This window comes from Arvicanthis niloticus, chromosome 9, assembly GCF_011762505.2.
Source record: "Arvicanthis niloticus isolate mArvNil1 chromosome 9, mArvNil1.pat.X, whole genome shotgun sequence".
Taxonomy (NCBI): Eukaryota; Metazoa; Chordata; class Mammalia; order Rodentia; family Muridae; genus Arvicanthis; species Arvicanthis niloticus.
This window is the reverse complement of record NC_047666.1, coordinates 53,300,907-53,319,707: the sequence shown is the minus strand read 5'-3', so window position 1 is coordinate 53,319,707 and position 18,801 is coordinate 53,300,907. Positions and strand designations below refer to the sequence as shown.

The 18,801-nt window shown below is 45.5% G+C and overlaps 2 protein-coding genes across 4 annotated transcripts in view; one reads left to right on the top strand and one right to left on the bottom strand.

Annotated features, from left to right (window-relative positions):
- Syn2 (synapsin II) overlaps positions 1–18,801 on the bottom strand; it is a 141,333-nt gene that overhangs the window by 30,183 nt on the left and 92,349 nt on the right. Inside the window, exons 2-6 of one of the 2 annotated variants that reach the window (XM_076940297.1) lie at positions 17,248–17,305; positions 15,999–16,090; positions 13,840–13,996; positions 9,310–9,399; positions 8,327–8,827 (exon numbers count right to left, since the gene is read on the bottom strand). In XM_076940297.1, coding sequence (XP_076796412.1) covers positions 8,696–8,827; positions 9,310–9,399; positions 13,840–13,996; positions 15,999–16,090; positions 17,248–17,305 — 529 coding nt within the window. In that variant the 3' untranslated portion in view covers positions 8,327–8,695. Of the gene's footprint in view, positions 1–8,326; positions 8,828–9,309; positions 9,400–13,839; positions 13,997–15,998; positions 16,091–17,247; positions 17,306–18,801 lie in introns of those variants that run through there. The other variant, XM_034511772.2, reaches the window with a different exon arrangement.
- Timp4 (TIMP metallopeptidase inhibitor 4) lies at positions 1,352–7,506 on the top strand. Of its 2 annotated transcripts, none has more exons than XM_034511775.2 (5): positions 1,352–1,952; positions 3,114–3,211; positions 3,646–3,760; positions 6,014–6,138; positions 7,022–7,506. In XM_034511775.2, the coding sequence occupies exons 1-5, from the start codon at positions 1,814–1,816 to the stop codon at positions 7,118–7,120; spliced, it is 576 nt and encodes a 191-aa protein (XP_034367666.1). In that variant the 5' UTR covers positions 1,352–1,813; the 3' UTR covers positions 7,121–7,506. The 2 variants fall into 2 exon arrangements, with proteins under 2 accessions (XP_034367666.1, XP_034367665.1); XM_034511774.2 differs by having other exon boundaries at positions 1,361–1,952; positions 7,003–7,506.

Here is an 18,801-nt window from a genome sequence, read left to right as displayed (position 1 = left end):
CTCACAGCTAAGAAGTTTTTTGTTCTTTTTGTTTGTTTGTATTTTAATTCACGAAAGAGTAAATTTTGCTGTCTGTAAACCATAGTGTAATAAACCAGAAATGTTAGGAAATGCACTGAGTACCTTAATATCCATTTGAAACATGCACCTCTGACCTCTCCCCATCAAGTGCCATCTTCCCCGTGCTGACCCTGTCCTCTTCCTCTGTCACACTCTTCACTCTTTGCCAACATCACAGACTCAGGACCAAACACAGACTTAGTATGCTGAGGCCTATCTCTGTGCAGTTCAGGATTTGAAAGAGATGACATAGAATTTGACATGTTTACCCTTGGGAGACATCCTTGAGAAAGTAAACTCTTTCTCAACGGAGCCCAGTTTTATCACAGGAGGAATAAGATTTAAAGGAAGATGGACTCTCCAAAGGCAGGATTTTGAGCTGCAACAAAATGCAGGCAGAAGTAGCATAGTATCACAGCAGGGTGGGAAGAGCACCAGAAGCCACACTAGCAGGTGAAGATTCCAGTTGTCTCTGCCACTGATCTGCAAATCACTCCAGCAAGCCTCTCAGCCTTCACATCTGACAAGTGACAAGGTTGAGCTGATGCTTTCAAGACCCCTTCCAAGGGACAACTCTTAGTCTGAGCATTGATATCAGCCTGGACCTGTCACCTGCCTCTGACTCCATTCTTTTCTGAGTCCTTTCTTTTCAAACATCACTACCAAATGTAAAACGAAGAGAGGAATAAATCGTCTTATTTTATGGAGAAAAAAGTTAGGGCCTAGAGAGGCAAAGATCATTAACAGACTTGATGGTAGTCAGAATCAGAACCCAGCCTCCTACTCTCCCCAGGCAGTCATTCCACGAGCTTCTTTTCATTCAAATTCTTGGAGCACTTTGCTGACAAACAGTGGACAAGGCTTGGGTCACAATGAGTGCCTGGCTTGTTTGCTAAGCGGCTCCACCTTCTGCAGCATGGCAGTCTCCAGGGGCCAGTGATGTGCAGTAGGCGCTCTGAGGCCCCAAGTTTGCCCTGAGCTACAGGCACCTCTGTTTTAAGCTCCATGGAAAGAACTGGCCCCAACTCTCTGTAGAGTCTAACTAAGGCTCTGGCTGTGAGAAAGGGTTTGAAAGCACTGGCTACTTTCTCTGACATCCTTCCCCACCACCCCCCACCGGCCCCACCCCCCACCCCTGGCTGACAGCGCCAAGACACACACACCCCAACTTTCTCTGTCCTGTTCCCTGACTGTTTGCTGTTGCTTTGGAGCCTCGTAAATAGGGCATTGAAAACACTTCCTGCAGCTGAAAGAAGCCCTGAGTAGCTTGTCTCATTCCCAGTATGCAGCTCAGCGAGGGGTCCGTCCTCCTCTGTCACTGTCTCTTTTGCCTGTTGTAATTCTGTCTGCCTCTGACTTGGCCTGTGTCTCTCTCTGTCTATGCCTCCCCTCACTTGCTCTTAGTGCTGGAGCCTCAGTCCCTCATCTTTCCGCCTTTTCTAAGTCTCTTCACTGGTCTTTGCTTTTATCTCTCTGCCCCTAACGCAGAGTCTTCCTCTACTTCCAGGCTCTTTTCGGAGTCTGCAGGCTTCCCTCTGCATTGACTGGGTCTGTTGGTCTGGTCAGGAGGACCTTGGGTCCTGCGGCTGTGGGTGGCCTGGTGCCAAAGGAGGGAGGAGCCCATGGGGGCGGGATTGGCTCTAAAGCCACCTCATAAAGACGGGGACTGCACGAAGCTTTCTGGAGGAGTCCTGGAGGGGCTGTTTGTTTCGACAGGCAGACCCCACGAGCTCAGCTGGGGCTCTGCAGTGTCATGCCCTGGAGTCCCCTGGCTGCGCTGAGCTGGGCGCTGGTGCTGAGGCTGCTGGCTTTGCTGTGGCCCCCTGGACGGGGTGAGGCGTGCAGCTGCGCGCCTGCTCACCCCCAGCAGCACGTCTGCCACTCTGCTCTAGGTGAGTTTGTGGCCCTTGAGGACCACAGCAGGGGTTGCCAGTGGGAAAAGCGGTGTTGGGCAGAGTTTAAGACCTGGAGTCTAAGGGAAGGGGTGGAGCTCAGATCATGTATGGGTGCCTCTTGTGGCAACTGATAGGTCAGAAATGGCTATTGCTTTCTTGACCTTGGAAATGCAAAGCCTGATTTGTAGAGTAAGTATCCTATCATGGACCTCTAGAGCGGTTCTATCAGCTCATCTTGATAGGACCTAGCTGTCTCTGGAGCTATCAAGTAATTTCCAGAACTCCTGGAGAGAAGGGGCACTTGCATTGTAACATCTGTCTCCCAGCCAGCAGTTGAGGTTGCCAAGGTGCCCCTACAGAACACACCTTTTTTCCTTTCTCTTCCCTTGCCTGGACACCCTTCTTTCACAACTTTAAATTCCTGGCAACTACTATTTAACCTTGATTTTCTGAAGTCTTCTTGATTCTTTGTTGCTCCGTATTTGTGGTAAATTGGTGCTGCTTTTTTGTTTTTTAAAATACGGTATTCTCCATTAGATCAAGGTGTCTACAGGGCGAGGGCCCTGTGGATGAGCCTTGCACCTAGTGCAAGTTCAGGCAGAGAGGAAGAACTTAACAGATTTTCCAGCACTGGGGCTGTAGCTCACTGATAGAGCATCTGCCTCTCATACATGAGGCTTTAGGTTCAGTCTTCAATACTGAAAAATAAAATAAAATACAAACAGTTCTCGATTAGATGGAAAGAGATGAATTTCCTCAATGGAGAACTGGGACATTTACAAATTCGATGAACATTTGTTACTGTCACTTCTAGGTGAGTTATGAGGTTCTAAGATGTACTGACAGACGAGTCCCACACTAATTGCCCTGAAGGGACTCCTACTCTCACTACACCCAGGGCTGTGGAGAACTTGTGCTCTGGAAACCAATGGGTTAAAAGGACAAGAGAACATACTGTGAGGATCTAACAGCCCTAAAGGGCTAAAAGCTGGTAACTACTGCAGAGTAAATTCCAAGTCCCTTCTCTCCTACATACCATACTGCTAAGAACCCAAAACACTTGAACCAAGAATTTCTTGGAGACTCAGAGGAATCCATACCATCCAGATCTCAGGTGGCATACTCCCATAGTGCTAACGTTTCCCTTTTTCTGTGCAGTGATACGGGCCAAAATATCCAGTGAGAAGGTAGTCCCTGCCAGCGAAGACCCTGCTGACACTCAAAAAATGATCCGGTATGAAATCAAACAGATAAAGGTACATGGGGGCAGGACAGGGGCTGAACCATGATGGGCTGATGGAGGGATGGGGTTTGTGTTATGGGAGGGATAAACCTGGTGAGAGTCAGGGAGCAGACTCTGGTCTGCTTACGGAGGTGCTAGAGTGATGAGCTGGTTTGGGCAGGGCCCATGGGAACCAAGTGATTGTTCAGGATGGGGACTCAACTATCTATCCTATCCTACAGCTCTTTGTCCATGGGACCTCCCCATCTCCCTGGGATAGGTCAAGGTGTAGATTTAATTGAGTGAGTGAATGAATGAATGAATGAATGAATGCCAGCAAGGTCATCTGTGCACCAAGCCTGAATTTGAGTTTTGTTCAATGTTTGGGTAGAAATGAGCATTTTTAAATCTGCTGCCATGCCCATTACACTCCTGACCCAGGGTTGTCCTTCTGTAACTGTCTTACAGATGTTTAAAGGGTTCGAGAAGGCCAAGGATATTCAGTATGTCTACACGCCATTTGACTCTTCCCTCTGTGGTGTGAAACTAGAAACCAACAGTCAGAAGCAGTATCTTTTGACTGGTAAGTTAAGGCGCTAAACAGAGTTGTGATCATGACCATGGCCTTTTAGTTCAGAGGAGCAATGAACTCCCTTTCAAAACACAGGAGTCCCTGCTACAGTGATCTTGACCACTGCTTCACTATGTTAAGAACAGGCTGCTCTACCAATCTAGGACAGCTAATGCCATTTTAAAAGTTTTATGGTATAAGAGTTTTGGTATCTTGAACCCAAATGCATCTCTGGAAAGTATTTCCTGTGTGTTGATCTTGCCCTGTGCATAAGCATGACTCTTACAGTCCCACCTCCATGAACCCGAGGCTGGGCCAGCCTCCTCCATATTGAACTGTTGGGACAGAAAAGTAAATGAGCCATCCATCCCATATACCCAAGAATATGATCTGGGGATAAATGAATACAATACTAAAGTATTTTGGAATTCAGGAAACGAGGTGCTGGTATGGTTGTGAACAAGCAAGGCTCTACAATGGCCTACAAGATGGAAGATAAAAATCACAGATCACAGGGAGAAGAGGGAGGAGTGCTACTCTCTATGCATACAGCCAGCAGATGGCCATACTACCAGGCCTGGGGTAGAAGAGTGGAGATTCAGGAGTAGGTCATAGTAGAATGTAGGGTTTCTGTCCTCAAGGAGGTCAAGAATAACCAAAGGTTGGGACACACAAGAAAACATAACTCTGCAAAATACTACCAATGGTACCCATGCCTTCAGAAGAAGGGATTGATTGGTAAAACCCTTCATTGATAGGTTATACCATGACACTGTAGCTTATTTTTTGTCACTTATAAGTGACATGGCACCTTGCTTCTTTCTCCCCGAGAGATGAACTACCTGTGGTTGCAGAGTGTGTAACTGTTCTCTTGCCTTTGTGCAAGACAGTCTCAGTGTCCAGAGGCCCTTGTACTTGCTTGACAGTGAATTTCCACTCATCCCTTTAAGGCAGCTTCCTTTACCCACCCACCCTCTTCTGCACTTTGTTCTTATATCTGGGCAATTATAGTCCAGTAGCCAATGCCTTCTTCCTGTGTACCCTCCTAAGGGGCAGAGATACTGTCATATTAATTTCTGCATCTGGTACTAGGGCAAGCAGCTGCTTAGTGAATATGTGGTTGAGTGTCCAAGTTCTAGGAGTGGTGAGGGATGGCTTTGAGGAAAAGGTATATTGAAAAGATCTGTGGGCCTGGCGAAGTGGTTCTGTGGTTAAGAGCACTGGCTGCTCTTTTACAGGACTCAGTTCAATTCCTAGCACCCACATGGGAGCGCACAACTTCTGTGCTGCTTAAGAGAAATATCTATGAAAGACTGAAGGAATTTGACAAGTTGTTTTTTAAGGCACGTTCCTATGGGGAAATACTCACCAAGAGAGCTGTCAGTAAGGCAAGAGAGGCCAGTGTGGACATTAGAAAGGAGGGGACATCTTTTGTGGGCCTACAACTATATAGAGAACTCTATATACATTCTCTCATTTAATTTCAGCAACAACTTTACCATTCCCACCCTCCATCTGAAGCTTCCTGTGACCTGCTTTAAGGTTAAGGCAGCTGGTGCATGAAAGGAGAAGCTGCTCCTCTCCTGTAACCCTCCGCTAGGATCTAGCACAGGCCCTCTCACAAGCTAAGCATGTGTTCTGTTACTCAGCTACATTCCCAACCCTGCAGTCAATCATTTTGCTATTTGTTTTTTTTTTTTTACTTGTACCTTTTGTTTGTTTCTCTATGTAGTCCAGGCTGACCTTAAGCTTTGATCCTCTTGCCTCAGTGTCCTGAGGGCTAAGGTTACAGGCATGTGCCACCAGATGACAAGCTGCAGTCAGATTTTAAATCCCACCTTCTTTCTGTTTCATGCTAAAGGAAAAGACGTTCAGCAGATTTCGTAATTCTTCCCTGTACAGATACCATGCATAGTCTTTGCTTTAAAGATTACAGGGATTTTTCTGAGTCCTAAACTGTCATTGCTGTCATAAAGCCATTTGAGACTGGGGTGGAGTTTTCTCTGTGTTGTACAGTGTGTGTTTAGCACACATAGGGCATATTTTCAGCCACATATGTACACACAGAAAGAAAGAAAAGAAAAGAAAGAAAGAAAGAAAGAAAGAAAGAAAGAGAGAGAGAGAGGGGAGAGAGAGAGAGAGAGAGAGAGAGAGAGAGAGAGAGAGAGAATTATAAAAGTTGCTCTTCTGAGCTGTTTAATGACTGAGACCCCTGGGAACCCTAAGCAATCTCCTGATTTGACTCCTTTCTATCTCTCCACAAAGGCCAGATTCTCAGTGATGGAAAAGTCTTCATCCATCTGTGCAACTACATTGAGCCCTGGGAGGACCTGTCCTTGGTGCAGAGGGAAAGCCTGAATCATCACTACCACCAGAACTGTGGCTGCCAAGTAAGGAAGGGAATGCCCATTTCTGAGGTCACTTGTAAGGGACAAGTTTAGTGCCTTAGGATCTTGTCCTTCATGTGTTCCTCCACATACATGCATTTACTCACTTCCTATACTTACACTGTGTCATGGAAATTGGGGGTGGGAAAGCAGAGTCCACAATACCTTACCTCAAAGTACTCGAGGTAAATACTTTGGGACTCCGGCAATCACATGTGGCAGACTGAAATGATGCTAAACCACCATTTAAAGAAAATCTGAGTCAGGTGTATGGTATACTCCTGTAATGGCAGAGCTTGAGAGGCTGGGGCAAGAAGGAGGATTCCAAGTTTGAACTCAGTTGGGCAACATAGTAAGACACTGCCGAGAGAGAGAGAGAGAGAGAGAGAGAGAGAGAGAGAGAGAGAGAGAGAGAGAGAGAGAGAGGAAGGAGGAAGAAAGAGAAAGAGAGAGAAGGGACAAAGAGGAAGAAAGACAGAGGAGGGAGGGAGGAAGAGAGACAGAGAGACAGAGACAGAGACAGAGAGAGAGAGAGAACAAGAAAAGGGATCATGGAAAGACAAAGTACTCTTCCAGGCCCTATAATAATTAATTTATTTTTAAATTTTAATTTAGACTATAACAAATTTGTGAAGAACCAAAATTTTCATTTGAAGGTAAAGAAAGAATAGGGCCTATCAAGGCTGAGTCTTTGTTCCACCAGGAAGATAATACTGTTTACAAAGAGATAGGGAGGGTAGCTCAGGAGGAAGCTTGGGACTGGGATAAGCAAAGGCAGTTGAGATGGCTGTGAGAACACAGGAGTGTGAAAGGCAGCAATAGAGAGAGGACATTCTATTCACTTTGATATTGTGTGATCACGACTAGATCACCACTTGCTATGCAGTGCCGTGTACCATCTCAGCCCCTAATGAGTGTCTCTGGACGGACTGGCTGCTGGAACGGAAGCTCTATGGGTACCAGGCCCAGCACTATGTCTGCGTGAAGCATGTGGATGGCATCTGCAGCTGGTACCGAGGCCACCTACACCTCCGGAAGGAGTATGTTGACATCATCCAGCCCTAGTAGGGACCAGTAACCACATCCTTGGAAGAGTTCCGAAGACCAAGCTAGTTCTCTGTGGTACTCTGGTCACCACCACCTGCCATGTTGCTGCCAGATAATGGGAAATGACAAGTGGATGGCCTGGCCAGCAAAATGGAGTCTGTGGGGGCATGTGACAGCTTGTGTCTGTCGTTCACATCTCCAGCTCACAATCTGTCAAGGGTTGGAAAGTAGTTTGACTTATCTTCCTTGCCCTCAGCCCTTCTCCCCTGTCTCCCAAACCTTGTTAGTCTAGACTATGCCTATTACTGAGAGTTTTTATTCTGGCTTTGTTTAACTGGCTTTTCTTAACTCATATGATAAGGGAGAAGCTGTGACTGTCATAAAATGTACAACCTTGTGATGTATGCTGTGGAAGATGGGCTGACTATATCCTGAGCGAGCTGGTTGGCTAAAATGAAAAGAATACACTAAAGCTCCATATCTCCTACTCCCACTGTTTCAACCTAGCCTAATCCTCTGACACACTTTTATCTGCTTGAAGGACACAGTGAGAGCTGAACAGCCCACTCTTCCTCTTGTCCTGCAAGTCCCCTGATACTTTTGCTGGCAGAAGGTCTGGCCCAGTTGGCATACATTTTTGGAAAAGAAAACTTACATACTAGAACAAGCATTTCCCTTCAGGTTAAATATCTCTATTGGCTTCTGTTGGCGTCTGGGGACTTCTCTTCAGCTCCTTTAGGTTGCTAATGTCTTTGTTCTTACTTTAGAACTTTGTTTTTAAACAAAACAAAACAGGTGAAACAACAAAGGTGTACTCCCCCCCCCCATCATGATCTTCCCTGTCATAATCTTTTCCTGAGGCCAAGTTTTAGTAGCAGGTGAAGGGAGATAATACAAGGACCCTCTGGAGAAAAGATGCTAGTGCGGAATCCACCTTCACTTGCGTCAAGCTTCTTCAGCAGCTCGCCCTGCTAGGTGTTACAGAAGGAAAACGCCAGCTGTGACCCTGACAGTATTTGTACCCTCCAGCTCAGTACCCTCCCTTACCACTGTGTCTTAGACTCTAGCTGCAGTCCCTTGAAGGCTTCTCAGCTCCTCTGTAAGTCTTCCTGGTTTGTCTACATGGAAAAACACTGACAATGGCCTCTGTCTATGGTTTATTAAATCATAGAGCTCAGCATCCCCCAAACCTTCTCCTGGGGAAGATGGTAGAGATTACCAGTTCTTTTTGACAGCTCAGGACTGTTTTTCATTTTTGATGTGTGGTCAGCTGGTAAGCAGGTCCATGTGTGCTGTGCTGGGAGAAGGAGCTGGATTTAAATACAATGACAGAGATCTCCTATGGAGGAAGAAGTGGAAGGGGACCAAATATGATCTCTGTTGTCCCAGAACACAGCACTTGGAAGGTTCTGGCAGTGAGACTCCAAGTGGCATCATCCAGTAAAAATCCACACCATCCTTGGGCATAGGTTGTGGGGATGGAAAGGAAGCTGCAAAGTAACCTCCAGGTTGCTCAATGTGAATCTTCCTCACAGCCTTCAACCAACCATTTGTCTTTTCCTTCTGACTTCTGGGGGTGGACACAAAGGAGGCATAGGATTAACTCTGCCTTGTCACAATTTGGAGGAGCCAAGAAAATGCAAGCCTAGTGAAGAATAACAGAAGCAACAGTTTTTATCTCAGGAGGCTTCATACCTACCAGAAGGCTATTACTTGAGTAATTTCCTTGAAATCGTGTGTATGCTGTATTAGATATCCTGGTCAAGAGCAGCTATGCCCACTTGGCATGGTTGGGAAATTGACATATGGTGAGGGAATGTAACATGCCCAGTGACACATGGCAAAACTAGAGCTACACACAAAAATCATGACACTCCAGACTGTTGGTTCACAGATTTGTTACTCTCTCACATTAAAATCCCTTTGTTTCTGCTTTTTCTCTACTCTGTCCCCAGAATTGGAAAACAAAAAGCTGTTGGCTAAAATCTAGCTACTTTTGCTGCTCTAGGCAGTTCCACAGCCACCTGACATGTTGGGCCTGAGGTGCTGAGGCTCTTGCCAGACCTCTAGAGTCACCACGTGGCTAAGGTAGAAACAGCAGAGTCAAAGACCCACTTAGCCACCTACCATCTCTCGGTGATTGGGGTAGTATGTCTGCTCAATGAGTGGGAATTTCTCCCCTCCCAGTGTCTTGAAGATGGCCACCATCTGAGCAAACTGCAAAAGAAAAGAAAGAATTTCGATGCATCCTCAACTTCTGGAACAGATAACACATCAATTCATCAAATAAACAGAGCATTTTCTCTGTAGAAGGCACTGTGTTAAATGCACTGCTGATACAGAGAAAGGAAATTCCTCTTTAAGAACGTATGTTTTAGCTGGAGAAGGGAAAGAGAAGGCTAGTATTCATCATCAATGTTAATGGTTTCCACATAATCTCTCTTCAAATTGACAAGGATGAGAAGAGGTAGGGAACTTCACTTGGCTCACAGAACTGGAGCAAGGAGAGTGGTGCACACATGTACGTAATTACAACACTCAGTGAAGGCAGGAGGATGATGTAGTGAGCTCCAGGCTAGTGTGTTGGGCTACATGGTAAAATCTTGTCTTGAGAAAAAAAATTATAATAGAACTGAGAAGATGTGAAGTAAGGATTGAAACTTAAGTCTCTAGCTTCAAACACATGCTCTTTTGGGTACCAGAGCAAGATAAAACTGAAGAGATGTCATGCTAGGCAAAGAAATAAATAACCCTCTCCTGTGTGCTATATGGACCCGCCAGAGTCTGCACAAGAGGTGTCGTGAGTGAGGCTGTTCTGGAGGACTGGAGGGTCAGATCTACAGATCATCTTCCTGGCACTGACTTACTGGATTTATAAAGACTGACCTCCCTTGACCCCTTTATGTGGTTAAATGAGAAAAGGCTAGGTTCAAATATTCATCATTGGAGCAGAAAGGCTTCTGGTACACATCCAGTATCCCTGGTACACATCCAGTATCCCTTGGCCTTTGAAAAACAAAACAACTAAGAACAGAGAGGCCGGCTGCCTGAGGTCATACTCTCCAGCCAGGTTCACTGTCTCATTCTCCATTTAATCCTTGGAGTATCTATGTTTCCGATTCTACAGAGGCAGTGCTCTTCTCACAAGAAACAGAGGACTTTCCCAGCCAGTCCACATCTATCCCACAATAACAGTCCCAGTGAATGGGCAGCAGGGGAAATGTACCATCTTTTTTCTAGTGGGTTCAGTTCAGGCTTCAAACCACTAATAGCTTGGTCAACTACAAGGGAAAGTTGTTGGGTCAAACCTGACCTCTACTCATCAGGGACAGGAAATCTAGGACTTTAAAAAAAAAAAAAAAAGTTTAGGTCCCATTCTCTGTAAAGGTGTGTGTACTAAGCAGGAGGGTCATTAGCAAAGCAGAGCCTTCTTGTGATTTCCTCTTTGGACAAAAGGCCCATCTTTTCCAGGCTCCCTTTTTAGATATGAGCAGAGAAGGGTCGGTTTCATCTGCTTCCCATAAAAGAACATCTTTTATTGTATTTTCTCTTAAACATCAGATCACGGTCCTTTTTTGGTGAAGATTCTATTAAAATGCAAGGAAATGTGGACCTTTTGGGGCTGCAGCCTTCAGTGATGTGGAACTAGTAACCTTAGGGTTCTAAGACTTCCTTTAGGACTCAGTCTCCATCACGTTACTGATGAAAGAGACCAGAAAGATTCCATACGAGATCTCCTGTTAAGCATGTGAGGAGACTGTGGCTGAAGCCTCAGAGCACATGTGATAACGTGGCCATACTGGGAGAGCGACCAGGTTCCTTTATTCCTTGTCTGCTACATCCTTCATTACCTTCCTCATCCATGGATTCTTCAATTCGCTCTGACTGTCCAAACTGACCTTCATTCTACAATTCCTCCTATTTCACTTGACCTTCAGACCTACCTGCCCACCTGGACCTGGAAGGATTCCTTTTCTACCCAGGCTTCTAAGGCTTTCCAGCATCCCCAGGGAGCTGATGCCAACTCTGCCTAAAGACCTCTGTCCTGCTGCAGCCCACACTCTGGCATGGCACCAAGACATGTGAGGCCCTATCTTCCCTATGTGTGGGTGAGTTACACAGACAACCACACAGATGCCAGGAAGGCCTCCGGCAGACTCCCAGGGCCCTGGGACAGCCAAGACTAAAATGACAGCCAGTTCCCAGGCTTCAGTTGGGTCCCTGAGAGCTCACTCTACCCTCCCCACTCCATTCCCTGTCTGATTAATGTACTGGGTTTGGCATCAAACCCTAACTCCCTGGAAACTTAGATTAAGTCACAACTACACAGTTACCAATTAAACAAAGGTAATATCTGATAAGGGCTATTTCCTCTATGCCAACCAAAAAAATTAATCTGAGAGCTGGTGTGTTGTTGGCAGCGAATAGAAAGATGCTTATTTAAACCACCCATCTAATGACTCTAGAAAGAATTCATTGAAGAAATGGGGTTTCAGGTTCTATTTGAATGATGTGTTATTCCTATCTTTCCTAGACATTAAATGCTTTAGTTTAACCCAGATCCATCCATCTCCAAGGAACCCAGAATACAGATACATCTGGAGCAATCAGAGATGGTGGCATTCTTGTTTTCTCTGGACCATTGTTTTCACCGACAGAACTATTTCTTCTGAAAAGCCATGGCTGGCCTGGACAGTTTAGGGTACAGCAGAGTCACTCTAGTACAGGGCACAACACTCTCTAGCCCACTGGATACCTCTCCTCACATCAAGAGCACCTACACAAAGAAATTTAGGAAACATGAGCCAGTGTTATCATATCAGAGGGGCACGTCACTTACTGTCATTAAATGAGTCCACTTCTACTGACAAGCTGAGAACATGTCATATGTCATTTGTGTGGCAGCTGCTTAGTGAGACTACAGGGAGTACTTGGTGTGTAGCCAACAAGCCCTGTTGTTCCCATTCAAGGCCAAAGGCAATGTGCTGGGATTATGAATGGGTGAGAATGTGACCCCTCACCAGATCCCAGGTCTCATGGGAGATCTCTTCGTTCCTCTGCCACAGTTTAAGAAAAGAAGTACAGGACCCTTTTCTTTGGGAGGTCTCAATATCAGGGAACTATAATAATCGTATTGGCAAGTAATAGCATATATAGTATTAATTAAGTTTGTAGACATATGAGATGGTTTATCACAGGGCTACATTTATCAACTCACTCAGTGAAAGCTGATACCAGTGGCATCATTCTGCATAGCTATGAGAGAACCAAACTCTGACAGGAAGTGGGAATAGGGTGGGTTAGAGCATATTTCAGGAAGAAGGTCATGTAACTGAGGAGAAATGGGCAGTTCTCAGAAAAATATTTGATAGATACCTCATATGTGTTTTCTGAGACAGGCAGCACACACAAATCATACCACCCTTTTAGCCCGTTTTTGCAGAACAGTAGGATTCCAGATGTCACAGGCCACACACAGGGAAAAGCTGCAAGGGAACTCAGGAACCCAACCGCTCCTTAACCACAGCAGCTTTCAGACTTTGTCCACACCTCTTCCTCCTACACTGGAAGGTCTCTCTGGCATCCAGAGAACAGGAAAGCTGCCCATTTGAGTGTAAAAAGAACAACAAAGTCAAGACCAGGGTCAGTGGGCCAGTGTGGTTATAGAATACTCCTTCAGCTCCCAGAGTGAAGAGGTTTAAGGTTCTGAAATGTCACAATAAGCCTGGTGAGCCTTGGCAATTTAGTATGTGTGAAATTTGATTTTTGAAAAACAAGAAGATGAAGAGGATACAATTAGAGGCAAACATTTCCTTCCGTGAGGCCAGCCTGGGGCAGCAGAGCTAGCTGAAGGGAGGACCCAGTCATCCCAGTCCCTCATGCCTCATTCTTTCAATACTTTCTCAGCCTAAAAGTCTCGCAGCTCTCCAAGATTTCTAGACTGACTGTGGAGGAGAAGCCAACTCTTCTTCACTTCGTGTGAGAGGCAGTGAGACCTATAGAAATCCTGGCTCTGTAAGCTTGGCAAGTGATTTGATCCTTACTGGGTCTCATTTCTCTGTACAAAGTGAAAATGATAATACCTCCCTGGTAAGCTTATCATGAAGATTAAATGAAATTACATAGAATAATCTCAGAAGGTGGCACCATACAGAAAGAGGTTTTATGCTCCTCATTTTCTTTTTACTCCCATGAAAGGTTAGGACTTGACTACCTCAAAGAAACTTCCAATGCACATTTGCCATCTGTCTGATTCATGCGTGTGTGAAAGAATCGTGTCTTTGAGGTTGTTGCAACACTAGTAGAACTGTCTCTAATACCATTCAGAGTTGAATTTCTCTATTGGCTTTAGGCCTTTCCAATAGTTTACCCATTTTAAGAGGCAAGAGGCAGGTACTTCTACCACGGTAGCCCCTGGTCAAAGAAAGGCCTACAGATACGAAAGGATTTTATCACAGGATCTTTGCACAGCATGTTGGAGAGGTCAAAGGTCTATTCTGCAGCAAAATCGTGTAGCCCATGACATCTGGTAATATGCTACTGTGATGGCCTGCCCCATCCAGACTCCCAGCTGACAAGCCTCTCAGATCTTCTCAGACAGTGCTACTATTGGAGTGTTGGAGGTATTCTGGTGGAAGCGGGGGTGGGGGAGCTTACCACCCATGGCTTGTCACAGAAGTTGTAAATGGACTCCAGTGAGTTGATGCTGGGGAGGCCTGCATACTGCATGCCAATAACCAGGTGGCGGAAGTCTTCATTCTCTGCCATGCCAAATGCATGCTGTCGGATGAGCACGAAGTCTGGTCTGAAGGACCTGGTAAGAATGCAGAGTCAACTTTCCATTAACTAGCACCTCAAGTGATACATTTTCAAAGCCTAAGACAGAGAAGAGATGTCAATGACCACCCAGTCCATGACCCTCGTGTTATTATTATTCCTTTCTGGATAGGTAATGAAGTATCACTATATTTTCCAAAGATCTAAGGGCTACGTTTCTGAATCTCTCCCATTTCGTTGGGCGAAATGCTGTCTTTTTTCTAGCATACAAATACTCAAAGGAGGGAAAAGACAGTTTTAAATGGCCACACCTTAGCTGAAAGGGCGAAGTGACCAAGTGTGGTCCGAGTTGTGCTCCAATCAGGTCCTGAAAGCCCACACTCCTACCATATCTCTGATCTTAATGTAATGTTCAATTCTTTAAAGCTGCTCCTTAAAATAGGCAATGCCCTCATCAGGCCCCAGGAGAGCAAGGAGCAAGGCTGGCTGAGGGCAGATGCCAAACTTCCCAATGTTATTCTTCCAAAACGGACACTAGGGAGGGGTGCAAATATTTTTCGCAGAACTGAGGTTGAGCAACGGGGCTGCAGGAAGCACTGAGAGTACGGAATGTTCCCACGCATAGGAGAGCTCTCCTGGTTTCACCTCTAGCCAGCAAAGCTCCTAGCTATAGCTGCTTCAGAGGACGAGGTTGCCTGTCTTCATGCCCTAGCGTCAGAGACCTTCCCAGAGAGGCAGTCTGTGGCAGCATCTGCCCCAAGGCTCTGCAGCTCAGCATTTGACACCATATACAATGACCTACCTGGTCCTCTGCCCAGGCACCCATCCAATCCCCACCTACACATCCAACCCAACCCAGCTCAGAGACTGGCTCTAGTAGTGAGGGTTAGAGGTGCTTTTCTCAGTCATTCAAAAACTTATTACCAAGATGGGATACCATCTGCTTAGGGTATTCTGACCTGATATGAGGGTTTGATGTCCCCAATTAGGCCTTTCCTGTTGGATACTGAAGCCCAGCTGCATCCCTGACAGAAAATCCCAATCTTTTATTCCAGTTATGAGAATCATTCAAGTTCCCTGTTGGCACCTGCCCTGGAGTCCTGCTGCTGTTCCTTCTGTCACCACCTGCCTGTGTGTGTGTGCATCTTTATGATGCATTATCTGCCTGTGTGCGCATTTCCACGACACGTTCAACCTATGCATGGAGAAGTTTGTCTATTTATTGTGGATCTACCTAAGTTTACCTCACATGTGAATGTGCATCTGCTTTACCTATATCCTTCTCCAGAGTCCAGAATGGGCAAGCCCACTTTCCTATTGCTAGGTTTCAGACATACCCAGTATGGTCTTTCCTGCCACTGACCCAGATTCTGTTGGACACTAGACTCCTAGGGGGTCCAGGGTCCCGTGACTGAGGTGAGGTAAAAATAATGCTATTTATTCTCTCCAGGAGCCCAGAACTTATTTCTGAAAACCTAAAGTAATATTAACCTTCTGGACAAATGGAAACCATTTCTCTCATCTGGAATTCTCATTCCCTCCCTGAAAGAACTTCTCAGACCAAAGTGCTCAGGACAGCACCTGGTGTGGAAGTGTTTAGGACCTGGTCATTTTCTTCCATATACGATGTCTATTTCAATAGTAGATTTTCCTGTCAGACACATGAGTTGTTGGGAATGAGGAATAAAGACAACGGGGACGAGCATCAAAAGAACATTCAGTGCAGGGCTTTGCCATGAACTCTGAGTGAATCTAAGCAAATCAGCATAAATAGGAAGGTTGAGTGTTTTAAAAAGCAACAGGACCTGGTTTTCCAGGGGTACTATTTGGAGAGATAAAAGCACAAACCCACCCTGACTTGAGGGTAGGTAGCAGTCCTAACATAATCCAGTTACCTTTAAGTGATTCTGTGAAACTTAAGGTTGCCTTTTCTAATGCTCAACTAAGAGCTGCCTTCTCTAGCATGTCCATGTAACACAGCGCAACTACCTCAAGTTGACTTAAAACCACAGCAACCCCAAGAACAGAAAAGCCCTTACCGGACAACCTTTGTGCCATTCCGGAGTACCTGCATGTCCACAGCGTAGGTTCCATCTGCATGGGCCACCAGGTTAAGCTCTGAAAATTCTGCCTGGAGAGTAACAGTACACAATGAGTGTAGTCCTACACACAGCAGCAGCCATAGACCAAGCACCTATTTAGTTTCTATGTTTTTCACACCCAGTAGATTTCTCCCAGTACTCAAGGAAACCCTTGAGTCAGGTGCTAGAGAGAACTCTCCCCATCTATCAAAGAAGAAAACTGCCTAAGTTACATGACTTTCCTGAGCCAACAAAACTCACTGTGGTCTCTGACTCCCAGCTCAGCATCCCGTGAACCTCTCTACAGAGACAGAATGCCACCAGGACAAGCAGCTCCTTTCTTAGTCTCTGATTGAAGCCCTGGGTTCTGGGTTAGGCTACTGGGTTTCTGTCTATTCTGTCCCCGAAGGCATGTCAAATGAGGTATTTGCCCTGCCTGGGTTTCTGTTTCTTCAGTCTACAATGCAGGGGTAGTTTTTTTATCAATCCAGAATATCTAACAAGTTGTGTTAAGAATGGAATATAGACTGGGCATGGTGGTATACCCCTTTAACCTTTGCTTTCTGAAGGCAGAAGTAGGCTGATCTCTGTAAGTCTAAATCAAATTCCAGAACAGCCAGGGCCACTTAGTGAGATAATGTTGCAAAAATAAACAAATAACAGTAGTAATAGGTAGGAAAGTGTCCTATTATTCTGTAAATTCTAACACAGAGAGAAGGAACAATTTCTGTTATTACATAGAAAATATGTTATTTAAACAGGACATCTCCTCCCACAAAGGACATAATTTTCTACTATGTGGAGCAAGAAGCAGAGGAAGGTAAACAACAAACAAATAGCCTTTCAAGTTCCCTATAAAAACAACAGGTTCCATCTGAAGTGTACCCCCAGGGTCAGAGTAGGCAGACAATGAACCTAAGACATGTGTTCACCCAGAATCACACTGTCACCAAGCATGGGAGTAAGGTCAGTAGCCTAGGAAGACACTCCTCCAAGGCTTCCTCAGCTTGGGAACCCTGCACTACAAGAGACCATTGGGAACAACATTGTTTGCCTCTGAACCAACGTCTGAACTGTTAAGTCAAGGAAGTAAATGAAAATCCCTATGTGTGAGATGTATATTCAAGAACCTAGTGGGTGACACTGGACAGCAAGAGATGGCTCACTCTGGGATGACAGAGAGCATGTGAGGCTTCATGCTAATTACCTGTTCCACCTTGATGTCATAATCTCCTAGGATTTTTTTGCCCCGAAAGCACTTGGCCCTAGAGAAAGGGAGAAGGACACACAAATTAGTTTTGTGCAAGTGTGTGAACTTAGACATGTAATCTCCTCAATAAGAGGGCTATAGCAGATGGATCCCAGACTGAGAATCTGGAGACCTGGGTTCTGGCTCTTGATTTGCTATTGACTGCCATAAAGTCTGAAGCAAGCCACTTCCTTTCTTTTAGCACCAATTTACCCACCTGCAAAATAATCCACAGTACCCTTTCACTTTCAACTTGTCACTTTATGATCTAATCTCTTGTATTACACACACACACACACACACACACACACACACACACACAGAGAGAGAGAGAGAGAGAGAGACAGACAGACAGACAGACAGACAGACAGACAGAGACAGAGAGACAGAGAAGAGGAAATAGGAATTTCCTCTGTATTATTCTTGGTAAAGACTAGGTCAATCTTACACGTCTCCGATGTGTCCTTTTCTTCTAACCCCATGTTTCACTCCATTTATAACTGTCACCAACCTGTAAACTTTTAGGATTTAAAGAAATACCTATGGACAAGGTTGCATTTAGTCGAGTTGTTGGCTGAGGGGGGGTCCCATGGAGATTCCCAAACAACTACGTAGATGCTAGGACAGATGGTTACTCTCTGCAAACTGACAGTGAGGTCCCATTGCAGAGGACAACATCCACACAGCCCATTAAACATGGAGAGGTTAAGCATGGAGCCTTTACCCCTACATTCTAGTCTCTTTGGTGTGGGACGGTACTCTGTGCATGACAGAAAGAAAATATGGGCACCAACCAGACCACAAATCTGTCCTGCCTGCAAGATGTGCTGGAGCAATCATGACACTTAACTTGTGGAAGTGGTCAACCAATGTCTAACTTAAGGCCCATTCCAACATGTCCAACATTGCTTGGATGGCCAAGAACCAGAGACTGGATATTCCAGAGATCTAGGGTAGAGCCAAACAAGATGTGTCTTTAAAAAGAAAATCAATGCAATGATTCCTAATGGTATTCTGGTATACTCATAGATCAATGTCCCTTCTGGTCATCATCAGAGACCTTCTTCCAGCAGTAAACAGAAGTAGATGCAGAGACCTGCAGCCAAACTTGAGGAGAAAGAGTCTAAATTGGAGATCTCCATTGGGTTCCTACCCTTGGAGCCTGAGGAATCCCTCATAAGAGGGGAGGAAAGATTACAAGAGTCAGAGGGAATGGAGGACACCAGGAGGATATAGGACACTGACTCAACTAAGCAGGGCTAATGGGGGCAGGGGTGGGGTGGGGGGCTCACAGAGATTGAAGGGGCAAGCACAGGCCTGCATGGGTTTGTACCAGGACTTCTGTATATATGTTTTTGCTATTAGCTTGGTATTTGTGTGGGACCCCTAACTGTGGGAGTAGGTGTGTCTCTGACTCTTTTGCCTGCTCTTAAGACTCTTTTCCTCCTGCTTTGTTGCCTTTCCAGCTTCAGTGTAAGGACTTTTGCCTTGCCTTATTGTTTTGTTGTGTTT

What these genes read in the sequence shown, in the direction of transcription:
- Timp4 (XM_034511774.2), top strand. Translation starts at nt 1,814, where the DNA reads ATGCCCTGGAGTCCCCTGGCTGCGCTGAGCTGGGCGCTGGTGCTGAGG. An exon ending in ATGAAATCAAACAGATAAAG is followed by an intron (nt 3,212 to 3,645) that starts GTACATGGGGGC and finishes ACTGTCTTACAG; the next exon opens with ATGTTTAAAGGGTTCGAGAA. An exon ending in ACCAGAACTGTGGCTGCCAA is followed by an intron (nt 6,139 to 7,002) that starts GTAAGGAAGGGA and finishes GATCACGACTAG; the next exon opens with ATCACCACTTGCTATGCAGT.